At 39.8% G+C, this 12,680-nt stretch overlaps 1 protein-coding gene across 1 annotated transcript in view; it reads right to left on the bottom strand.

The window, feature by feature from the left end:
• CHRNA7 (cholinergic receptor, nicotinic, alpha 7 (neuronal)) overlaps window positions 1–12,496 on the bottom strand; it is a 36,060-nt gene extending 23,564 nt beyond the window's left edge. Inside the window, exons 1-2 of the mRNA XM_010190751.1 lie at window positions 12,457–12,496; window positions 11,450–11,589 (exon numbers count right to left, since the gene is read on the bottom strand). Coding sequence (XP_010189053.1) covers window positions 11,450–11,589; window positions 12,457–12,496 — 180 coding nt within the window. The remainder of the gene's footprint in view (window positions 1–11,449; window positions 11,590–12,456) is intronic.
• Window positions 12,497–12,680: the final 184 nt, after the last annotated feature.

Genomic DNA, 12,680 nt, shown 5'->3' with positions numbered 1-12,680 from the left:
CCTGCTGAATGTCTCTGCAGCTCTTGACATGGAAGTATTACAAAGACACCTTAATAACTCAGGAAGAGAGGATAAATCAGCATTACAGAAATTCTAGTTATTCCTCTCTCTATATCCTCCAAGGGACAGGTTTGAGAATACTTCATTTTCAACTTGCCCTAAAAACCCATATGGTCCTCACTTTAATGCCTGGTAAGATCACTGACAAAGGTTCTGAGAAACTATGAGCTTGGCTGAGAGGAGTGTATTTATAAAAATCAAAAGTGTGTCACTTCCTTCACATTTAAATGCAACAAGCATCATGACTGAAATGTCAGAACAGCTACACAGTCCTTCAGGCTGCTGTTTTCTGCAACACAAAAGAGCAAACTCTCTTCTGTGAGAAGAACACTTGTGTCTGGTGGGGTCAGAGATGGAGTGAACACTCCAAAATCCATAAAAATGCTCATTTGAATTTCTTGAGCTCAGTGAGTGGCTCAGTCAAATTTATCAGCGCTCATTATTTTTTCTGTCTTCATTCCTGCATTTAGCAGCCTGGTAGTGGGTAAAAGACCTGCTTCTTTCCTCTCAAGTACTTAACCAGCACAACTGTGCAGTTATTGAGAGCAATTATGGGGACGCCAACCACAGAAATATGTTAATACTCATGGATGAACACAGAAAACAAGCCAGTAAAAGTCCAAAGTAGTAGCGCTGTAAAATTGAACATGTGCGTGGGTCCACCAACTCTGCATGTGGTTATTGATCATCTTCCCTTCAGGTCACTCCATTGCAAGGGTCATATAAGCAGTACAGAGATGAGATTATAGGCCATGCTGTGGCTTCACAGCATTCCTTCCAGAGGATTTTGGAGAGATGAACTGGATAAATATCATATTCTTACATTATATTATTCTTATATCATATTCTTATGTTGCTGCTAATAAGCAGCAACATGGCTTCATGGCATGCTCAGCACTTCCCAGTTAGCTGTCACTGAAGCCAGTGTCAACAGCCTTTCCTTTTTTACAAATCAAATTCAGACTTGTTTCAGATAACAGGCATGAACATGCAAGCATAAGTGAAGGTTAAATCCGAGTGTAAGTTTGTTTCAGGCTTCATCTGGTGATTTTTTTGAAAAGAATTCTTTTAAATTTTGAATAAATTAAAAATTCAAAATACATTAGTTTACACATTAAAATAACTTATTTCAGAAATTAAAATTCTACATTGATTTAAAAATACTTCCTTTTTTTAAATAAGCACTTGCACATATATGCTCCCTGCTGTGAGATTTATTATATTTTTGGTAACTTATAGATAGGTTTAGATTGGTTGGATTGTTTAGTAGTTTATTTGGGAAGACGAGGAGTTCAGGAGAAACTGAAGAACTCACATCTGTATCATCTAAATTTGAAGTAATTGAGATTTGAATGTTTCTACGTTAATACGCCGTTCACAGATATAGAAGTGTTTGCATGCAATCCACTGACAATGTTTTGTGCAACTGCTGTCAGCGCTATTCAATTTGTAAGTTACTGAAACCTTCTTATAATGTGTGCTTTTCTGAGAGAGAAGTAGGCACTGTATCTGCCCAGGCCTGGGAATACAGCTCTAAAATGAAACAGAGAGCAGAACCAGAACACCACCTACCCAACTGCTCAAGAGCCATAGCCCATCAGACTACCACTTCAGAACACTAAACCATGACTGGTAATCTGGTCTAGTCTCTGAGCAGCTCTGCTAGCACAGGTGCTCCCAGGGGTGGTGTCCGGGGTTAGGTGCATTGCTTTGGCAGCACTTACTGTGCTCCCTTGCCATCATCCCTGAAATTGCTGCGGCGCCTCTCCTTCTAACTTGCAGACCCACACAGCTCACACTGCAGGAGTGGGGCAGAGGCTGTGATGGTTTGGTGTGGGTTGCTTTTCTCCAGATAATTCATCCAGCCCACAGCATCTTCCCACAGCACTTCCAGAAGCCTTCCCAGGAAAGAAATGGGTATGATCTTGGGTATTAAGTAGTGACATTGTCTAGTACTTGACTATGACAGAAATATTGTCGTTTTAACTGTATATATACTATGCATAAAATGTGTATAGATACTATGTATATATACTATGTATAAAAGTGGAACAATTCTGAGTATTACCAGGAGGATATCCATTTCAGTCCCCAAACTTCTCTCAATTAAAAGCTTTGTAGAAGAACAAGTATTGGTTATCCAGACCTGACTCCCAGAAATTGTCTTGTGCTGTAATTTTGCTTTATTAGCTGATTACTGAGGACTAGTAATAATTACTAGATGACATAGCTCTGCAAATTCTGTTGTTCTAGCAAGAGGTCCTGTGTAAAACATGAAGGCTTTATCTTCTGGTCCCTGCACTCTAGAGCAGTCCATTGCAACAGAATCTGTTTTCTAGGACCTTAGCCATGCTTTTCACAGTATGGATGCAAACCTTCTTCATCCTAAGTGAAGTGGCATGCCAGTCTACTCACTTTTTAAATTAATGGGGCATCCATACCAATGGAGTTAGAGAACAAAGAAATGAAGTGCTGAGTTCTTATGATTCGTGCTGATTATTTATATCACAAAGGATGAGAAAAATGTTAGAGAAACTGCTTTGTTTACTCATATTAAAATAGCCAAGCAAACAGAAAAATGCCAGCTGATTTGTATTACAATTCCAAAGACCTCTCATGCAGAACAGAAATTCTGATGTTAATGTGCAATGAACATCTCTAATGAGCTCCAGTTAACTGTCATGAGGAGGTTTCTTTATAGCCTTTGGACAGTCCTTTTTTCCTCCCTGCAAACTGCCTTAAGTTAGTTTAAATTCATTGCTTCCTGTTCCACCCTACAGAAGATAAGACTGCGTTTAAAGTATCTTTCCAGATCAAATATTGTTTGAAAAGAATGGGTAAAAGAAAAATGCTGGAGGGAAAATGGGCAAAGAACCCCGAAGATATTTAGAAGCACAGGAAAAATGGATAAATATCACTGAAATAACACTGCAGTTTCTCTTAGTATATTGTATCTCACCACAGTGGGGTAGGGAGAGGTGTTGTCTGCTCATTTAAATAGATCAATTATCAGAATATTTTAGACTGTTATTTGAAAAGATCTGCCCGTCATATTTCATGGGGAAGCAGAATACTCTGTTTTATGTTATAATCCAGTAACTTTCATAGGTATTAAACTAATTAGAATATCAGAAAGCATATCCCAGCACTGCTGCAGTTTTCTAAACTCTCAGGAATAAATCATGGTAGAATGGAAATCACTGGAAGATGAAAGTGAAATAGTTTCTCCCTTTAGCAGGAGGGGAATAAAGATCAAGCAGCAAAGTGAAAGGAAAATAAAGCTTGGAGAGACTTTTTCTAAAGTACACGAATGCTAAAAATTAAAAGAATAATGTGGATTTGAATGAGCTTCTGCCACAACCATTGTTTGCAAGGAGGCTGCTGAGGTTTGATAAGCAGCTCAGAAACTTCTTTAGCACTATTTCTCAATGAGCTGTTGTTTTATTTGTCTTTCCAAATTTAAATTTCGTTTTTTGTTTGGGTTTTTTGGGGCAGTTGTATTTTTTTTGGTGGTGGCAGAAGTATTTGTTTTACACTCTGTTTCTTTACTGAAGCAGTTCTGCTTCTTTGAGAAATAGCATCACTTTCTTTTTAAATTTTCAAGATATTTCACATTATAATCTTGCCCGGTGGGTCCAGGGTATTTGACTGCAAAACACCGAGTTGCAGATTTTTATGCAGAGGCTTTGCTAAGCACTGTATGCAAGTCATTGAAGTCAATTTATCACTTACGCTGTGTAAAATGAAACAAGGACAAAAGCTCTTGAATATATAAATCTAAGTCATACAAGTAACCAAGGGCAATGTAGGATGAGCAAACTTTGACTGAGTTCAAATAAACAGAAGAAAGTTTGCATGCTTTCATACTTCCTTTGGTCTGCACAAGTGAGTTGAACAGCCTAAAGGAACAGGATCTCTCTTGAGATTCTGCTGCTGCTCACTACATACAAACAACTACTCAGCACTTTTGCCTGAACTAGAAATCAAAAAAAAGAAACAGGAGAAACTGGAAAATAAGTAAAAATTATTGTATAGTACATTATTTAATTGGCTCATAAATGTCTGGAGGAACCATGAAAGATTCCTGACTAAATGGTGTTACACAACGTAAGAACTTGAATATTCATGTGGATGAATAACTAAATTCAGCTTTCTTGAATAAGTTATTAAACGTTGATTCTTCAGCTAATAAAATAAAGTAATTTGTGACCAGAGTCGATGAAAATGGGCACTCGTACCCACCAAAATGTTTGTCAACACAAGTCTTGCTACAGAAGTCACAAGCTAAGATAGTATTAATCCAGCATTTTCCCAAGTTTAGCAGCTTGGCTCAGATAGAGATGGAACTAGCTTGGTTTTTCACTAAATATAAGACAGATTTTAAGTGAAGAACCACCAAAGGTAGAGGTTTGTGAGCAGTTTAAGCAAATCTAAATCCAAACTCGGTACAGGTCATCTAGAAAAATGACCCCTCAAAAACCTGATACAGCTGACTGCTCAGTCCCAGAGGCACTGGTGCAAACCAAAGGGGTGGGAAAATGAGGCCAGAAGTTGGTGAGATCGTTTCTTTCAGCAGCAGAGTGCTGAGATCAGCTTAGGGTACTCCCAAAAGGGTGCCCCAAGTTCCACACAGAAAGTTGGTATAAATTCTGAATTCAAACTGGACAGCCCTAGGACACCGTAATGTTTTCAACAGTTGCAAAGTAAAATTGCTGAAATTCCTTAGAAAAATCTAGGGAGCCATAATAATGAAAATTAGTATCAAAAAGCCATTGGTCTGATAATTCGATAATTCTTCTAGTCTTAACTTTAGCATTTTTATGCTTAAGTTTTATTTAACACTGTCTTGTACACTTCAACAGTTACTATGATATGAATGATTCTGATGTTGAAAGAATCTGGTCTATACATATTAGTTTGTAAATGTTTTGGAACAAGGATGACCTTCTCAGCTGTGTCTGGACTGTGACTACAATTATAGTTGATAGAATGATAAAGAAATCAAATATCTGCCCTTATACAGAGCCAGTACTGTCCAGCCTTTGATTCCACTTAAAAGACTTTGGCATCAAATTAATCTCATTCAATCCAATCAAAGTCTCCAGCAGATGTATTCTTTCCAGTGCATTCAAATATTTCTTAAAATACAGTACTCAAAATTTCACATAAAGTAGCCTTTGAAAAAACATGCAGCAAATTGGGGCAAACCAGTCCTTTTACTCTAATTTTACAAGACAGTGTTGAATTCTGGTTTTGCCCTCAGTATTCTCTGACCCCCCTCTCAAACACACTTCATCTGCAAGTTTAATAAGAATGTTATCTATTTATCTTCCTGGTGAAAAGAAATGAAAACGACAGTGTTGAATTCTGGTTTTGCCCTCAGTATTCTCTGACCTCCTCTCAATCTTACTTCATCTGCAAGTTTAATAAAAAGATTATCTATTTATCTTCCTGGTGAAAAGAAATGAAAACACTGACTGAGGACGGGTTCCTGGGAAATCTCACGATGTGACTAAATCTCACCGTTTTGACAGTGAACCATTGACAACAACTGTTCTGCCATGTGGGATTACCAAGGCCTTATTCTCTAGTTTTTTGCTAAGAACACTATTTTAAAAGGCTTTAGTGAAGTCAAAATATGTACCTTGCTGCAAATAGTTAAGAAACCCAGTATACTTCACCAAAAGGATCTTTATGCCATGAACTTGATTTTGTGGAAGAAGGAAAGGTGCCTCATTTTTCTAGAGGTGTTTTGTAGTGTTGTTCCCAAGTTGCAGCATGGGAAGTTCTGCTTAGATGTTAGGAAAACAAGTCTACCATGAGGATAGCTGACTACTGAAACGGTTTGCCCTGGGAGGTTGTGGAGTCTGTCTCTGTGGATGTGTTCAGTACCTGACTGGACACAATCCTGAGTAACATGATCTATTTAGACGTATTTGGAGCAAGAGAGTAGACTAGATGACCTCTGGAGGTCCCTTCCAAACTAAAGTAAGACTGTAAGATTCTTCTACTTGTTTAAATTGCAGTAAAAATTGAGTTTGAACCATTACTGTATAGCTCAGTGTATTCCAGCTCTTCATGTCTGTCTTTAAGCAGTAATTTGCAGTCTAAATGTGTGATCCTTTTGCATTAATTTCTAAGGTTTCACATTCTGACTTTGTTTCTCTAAATTGTGTCAACTCACAGTAGATACAAATATATCTGTTGTAAACATGTCAGGCTAGGCACAAAATTAATACCTTCATGATCACTGTATGTGTTTTTCTATGCCATCCACTATTCTGCAAGAGCCACAGCAGAGTAGGAGCAGCACCGCTGCCACATCTGTTCCTAGTGTTTGCTCTTAGGTAGCAGCTGAATATTGTCCTCTGATGCCATTATTGGGATGGATGTTACAAGAGAAACTAAGAATGTTAGAACGTGTTTGCCTCTACACAGTTTTTAAAAAAGTGGTGGCTGTCCTTTTATCAAGTGTGGAAGTTACTAACATCAGTGTATTTCAAGAATCTGTTTCTCAAAAATGCATATGCTGGAAGCTATCCCTAAGCATAACTTGGGTTCATACTCCATGTCAACACTGAAATACCAGACAAGCAGAGGGCAAAGGCTAGCTTTCTGTGCAGGTAGTGCGTCTTCCTTGAGGCGAGATGTAGAGAAAATAAGTAGCCTCTCTACATAATATCCCTTTTTTTTTGACGTTGTACTGAAACTATGACCTTGATAAACTATACACATCCATTAACCACTCTTCCTCTCCTGCCATGAAGGTATGCAGATACCCTTTGTCTGTTAAGATTATTCTTCTGTGCTTATCCTTAGATTTTGTTTAGTTTTCCTAAGTCACATATTTGCAAACATTTTCTTATTCAGATCCAGAGTTGTTTATTATCAGCCTATTCATTCAATATACATTGCTTTCCTGCAAGGAGTTTTGAAACAAGAGTTCAGCAAGTCAGTGAGGAAATAGGTTATTTGCCATTCCTTTCATCAAATTGCTTGGCATTTCTTGTTTCAATAAAATGGAAACAAATTATAAAAAGCAAAAGAAACCTCTTATTCCATCTTCTGATATTACAACAACTCAAATATCCTTGAAGAGCACTTCTGGCCAGTTGGCTGTCTCCACTGTGTTTTCACTCCAGGAAAATTTAACTGAAAGATGGTTTGCAAAGGTTTAAGAGCAGTGATTTCTCTATGAAGGAACATAGGAATGAAGTGAACTGAAAGATACCTAGGATCTCTCTTGAAAGTTTGTATTAACTTGACACAGTTGTTTTTTGGTTGGTTTTTTTTGAGTCCACTCCTTTCAAACCTTTCTTTCCATTTCGCCCTCTATCCTCTTCTACCTAAATTCCACCTTCCTGTCTCTCAGGTCTACCACGCATTCCCACTTCTCTAAGCACTCGGAGCCAGTTTCCTAGCTCTCCTCTTCATTTACATGTCCTCAAACAGCATTTTTCTCATTCTGCCACTGTTCTCCCTCCCCATTTAGCAACACTTTGTATAATTTTTTATGCCAGCTTGTATTCTAATTAGTTCATCAACTTTGTTTTCTAGCAGACTAGACAAAGTTGGGGCAATCGGCACTTCCAGGTCCCTCATTATATAGTCCTGATACAAGCACACGTGTTAATACACAATACCAATAAAAAGAAAAACAAGCATAGGATAGAAATAATTGCTAGTTTTGGAAGGAAAGAGTTAAACTAAAAATGTAAGGTAGGAAACATCCACTGAATTTGGAAAAGGTTTAATATCCTGTCTCCTTGTTCCTGTAAGCGAAGGCGAGTGGAATGGAAGAGACTTCAAGGAACAGCAGCAGCCAGGATTCAGCCTGGCTCAGTCTGTTCTGGCAGAGATTTGACAGATATGCTCTGGACAGGTCTAACTCCCAGTACAGCTTGTTTTAGCTGAGAAGGTGTTAAAGTGAATATATAAACTACAGGAAAGCATGATGGTGACATGTTTTGTTTCTTGCTTGTTAAACCAGTAATTGTTATTGCAAGTAGCTGTCATTTCCACCAGCGTTTTCTTCTTGTTGACAATGAAGAAAACTCATTTGTTTTAAACTGTGAAGCTTAATTTACTTCATGGTTGGTTTCTTTCTTTGCCTGTCAATCCCAGACCTCTGAGAAAGAAAGGCAGTCAATTTTATAGCAAGCAGAAATCTGTATCTAAACTGCCAGAAAAAAACTTTGGCTTCTTACTGATTATGAAGGGATTTTTTTTGAAAGGCACATAAGATCAAAGACTCCCTTTTGAATCATATTAGCCAAGACTGCCAATCATTGACTATACCCAGACTGGCTAGTGATCTGTGGATATTTGCCTTTCAGATTGTATGGTTTTTAATTAAACTCGACAACTCTGGAAGAAATTGACTCTGTGAAGTTGGCTGCCTGCTGGCCTATAGCCATTTATGTCTCCAACAGCCAACTGTTCATACAGAAGTCAAGGACATGGTTATAGCCATGTCAGCACTGTGGGGAAGAGGGCGCACCACTATTAACTCGTAGAAACGCAAAGGAAACCTTTCTAGTGTAGAAGCAATTTAAGGAGGAAAAAATTATTGTGGGCATTCAGCTTATCCTATTCAGGAAGTGCTTTTGAGGCCATAAAGAAGGCTTCTGTAAGCTGTGTCATCACTAGGAGGGTTTGGCCTCCTAGGTGGCCTTGGTGATTAATACTTAAAAACACTTCAGCCAAACGTCTATATAGAATGACACCAGAAATGCCGTTTTTGAAAGCCAGGGAAAAATTAGTCTGTTTACAGCCCTGCATCATCTTAGATCAAAATACTTTTTCAAGCTCTCCTGTTCTGAAATCTGAAATTACTTGTATGTAGTTTAGTGCTAGCAGTAAAAAAACCAGTCAAAGAAAAAAAACCCCACAGCATCAGGTTTTTATCCTGGCTATCAAAATAAACCAAGCACTACAGAAATGTTTCCTGAACATACAGTTGTATAAAAATCCTTTGAAGGGGACTGTACTGTCCTGCACCAAAGCAAAAGATCCTCCAGTAGCTGTAAGGAGGCACATACGCAGCAGGAGGCTGTTTCCCAAAAGGGAGCTACAGAAAAAGGCCTTGTAAACGAAGTCTCTGCTTGGGAAGGCGTTTTATTGAAGCCTGGTTTAAGATTCAGATGAAGCACCATGTACTGTGCTGGGTTCTGCAGAGATACATTGAAATGTGGAGCTCTGTTGAGGTGCTCAGTTTGAACAGGCTGTGAACAGATTGGCTAAGCTTTCCTGAACATACTGACCTATAGATACAATTCTACCTAAAACCAGAGGGGCACGCAATGGATAGCTACCAATGGAGACACTAGCCAGTAAGTGCTGCTGCAGAAGCACTTAGGGGCCTGACGCACTGTAAAGAGGAGCTAGACCAAAGCTCCATCACACAGATGATAACAGGGCCAAGAGAATCAAGTGGTTATTTTTGCCCTGTCCTCCACATTCCCTGCCATACATGGCAAGAGACCAGAGAAGGTCTGAGCCAGCAAGAACAGCTGCAGCAGGAGCCCAGATGGGGACCCTCAGGCATTCAGACTTTTGAAGCACTCTGTCCCATGCTGCCCTTCGTTCTCTTCATTTCAGCTTTCTTTTCTTACTTTCCTCTGATCTGACCTGCCCTGTCCTCATGACTCCCACTGCCCTTCGAATGCCTCTTTGTGTTACCTTGATGCATTCTAAAGCAATCCTATTAGAAGATTAATAACAAAATTAATATATCCCTTATTAACATGGTATCGTTTATTCCCTCTGTGTTGTTCCTCGCTTCCATGCGTTTTCTGTTTTCTCTAATTGTCCAAAGGCATTCTTGCTTACTTGTTTATTTAGACTGACTCTGTGCCAGGAGTCACTCTCTACTTGTGTTTGCAGAGTGCTCAGCACGAGGAGATCCCCTTTTCTCAAAATCTCTAAGCCTACTCATAATACACATCATTAATAACAAAAGCATTGCCACATACAGTTAGTGGGATGTTAGTGTCATCTGTTATATCAGCCCCCTGGTACAGGCTTTTATCTCACATCAAAGTTTTGGCCCAATGCCTGGCTGTCCTCTCCTAGCTCTTGGGCACCTGTGCAGTACAGCCACAGTCTGCATCCAGTTCAGTCTGCCAGCACCTTTTGAAGTTGTTGCAATCTGCATAATACATATTTTCCCCTCACCATCATTCACAGGTTATATGACTCCGTATAGCTTCTGTTCTGCTCACTGGTATCACATTTATTAAAACTCAGTGGCTGTAGACAAGGACAGAACTGACATACTTTGCCTGTTGGCTTTAGTGGCACTGACACTGAAGCGGCTCACTGACTATGACTGCTTACTCTCACTTTAGCAAACAGTTAATATCACACTGGAAATACACACCCTAGTTTTCACCTTAGGTCTAATAAATCTAAAACTTGAAAAAACGTGCATAGAAACTATTACCATTTAAACCTGGAGAGTTCTGTGTGTGTGTGCTGACCTTCAGATATTAAATTAACAGTGTCTAGATTTTGGCAATCAGCAGCTTGTAAGGGAACGGCAAGGAAGCCACTTGTCATGAATAATCCCATCTTTCTTGCTTTTTTTAAATTTTGTTGTGCCTTAAACTTTAGGCATCCGATGGAAAGAGACTTTGAGGTTAACTACTAGGTTTCAGTAATTAACTTCTTTATTAGTGGCCACAGCTCGTTGAATTCAGTAAAAATGAATACTCTAAACCCACTTATATGTAGAGAGTTTGATCTCTGTGCTGCTGTGACAGAGTGAAGATTAAATTATCCATATTCGAACCCAAAAGATCCTACAGTGCATTTTACAAGCCTGCCAAGCACTGCACAGGAGTGCAGTATATACTGATACACCAAACAACTGTGGTTGCGAATGGAACAGCTAAAATTTAAGCATATAGAATGTAGCAATCTTGTCTAAATAAGGTAAGAAATAATATAACTTGGACTTTAGCCAGAACAACCCCTTCCTCTCTGCTCTCCCCCAGCCCCTCCAGTCTCCAAAAATAAGAAGTTCTCTAGTGACCACCAAATCAAGACCTTCGGCTTTGCATATCCCCCACTCCCCAGACTATACTTTTTTGTTGGTTTTAATTACAGTTAACAACTCAAAGGCCAAAGTATGCTATTTGAGCTCCACTTTTAATAGTTCATACCGGTAAGAAGGTTGGGAAATACTGATGAGATCTAAGAAAGAGAGAAACTTTACTTTTAAGTTTACTTCTTTTAAAAGGAAGTCAAAATTTGGCGCTGTGTCGTGAATTATCTGTGCTTTCCAATATCTTGCAGTCTTCTTTTGCTATCACAAATCTCCATTCTGGGAAGGAAAAATCCACCCTTTAAAGAAATAACTTCTTTAAATAGAAGGTTACAGACTCACCACATCCATGATCTGCATGAGGCTGAGAGTAAAGTAGACAGTGAGTGGCTGGGAGTCATTTGCAACCGGTCGCTCCAGAGGGTTGTAATTTTTCAGCAGCTCCTTGTAAAGCTTCCTTTGGAACTCTCCTTGCGTGGACTCTTCGGGCACAGGAATAAATAGAGAAATAATTAGGATTCTACATCAGAAAGTAAAGCTGGAACATATGCTCTTTTCCTTCTATCAGATATTATGTGACAATTATTTTACCTGCTGCATTCCCAGAAAAACCCCTCTGTAATTCATATAGTTCATTAGCTACTACAGCACAATCTTACCACAAATATATCACTTTTTCATTTCACCCCAGCCTGCAAGGGCTATTCCCTCTTTGACCGTTTCTCGCCTGGCAAGGACTGATCAATTCTAAATGCTAATGATGCTCTGTCAACATATACACTCTTTGGTCCAGCAGCATTAAGTGCTGAAGAGGAAATACGCCACCTGTATTGACACCTGTCCTAGCATAGCAATAACCAGAAAAGCAGAACACAGATATGACAGAGGGCATCAGCAAGACAATGGGAGAAAAATGGGTACATGTTAGACTGAATCCTGCTCTCAGGCTGTTTCAGAATTAGAACTCTTTGGGGCAAGGAGACTCTGCTTTGTTCTCTGTTCATGCAGCTACAAATAAAGTGGGGTTAGGGGGCTCCTGACAGAGATGATAGGCACTACATTAATATACATGATCATACTCAGGCATTTCTGTCCTTTTTTCCTCAAATCCAGGGAGGGTCTTTATTCTGCCGTTTTTCTATAGAGGGTGAAGGACCATGTCCATATGGATGGAGCAGAGTAGACCAGGGACAGAGGCAGTTTCAGGATGAAAGGAAATCTGGGTCAGAGTAGGAACAGGTTCTCTGGATGCGAGTCCTTGTCCCCACTCCACACACTTTCCTCTTGCCTCATATTTTCTAGTCCTGAACTCCCCCCACAAGACACAATCTCTGCCCTGAAACAGTTACCACTGAAGTGTCTTGTCGGAGTTTGCTCCCCCATCCCCATCGCTCCGTCCATCTCCTATGTTCCTTCCCGGCAGCTCCCTGAGCATCCAAACCCGCGGGAGCAGCCCGGGACAGAGGCCAGCCCCCAGCCACGGCGGGAAGACGCCAGGAGAGAGCTGATGGGGCCGGCGAGGGAAATGAGAAGGTGCCGCGGAGGATCGCAGGCAGCTGCCCCTGCTTCTCCC

This window comes from Mesitornis unicolor, unplaced genomic scaffold, assembly GCF_000695765.1.
Source record: "Mesitornis unicolor isolate BGI_N332 unplaced genomic scaffold, ASM69576v1 scaffold348, whole genome shotgun sequence".
NCBI classification, from domain to species: domain Eukaryota; kingdom Metazoa; phylum Chordata; class Aves; order Mesitornithiformes; family Mesitornithidae; genus Mesitornis; species Mesitornis unicolor.
The sequence above is the reverse complement of the archived record's forward strand: the minus strand, read 5'-3'. Positions and strand labels throughout refer to the sequence as shown.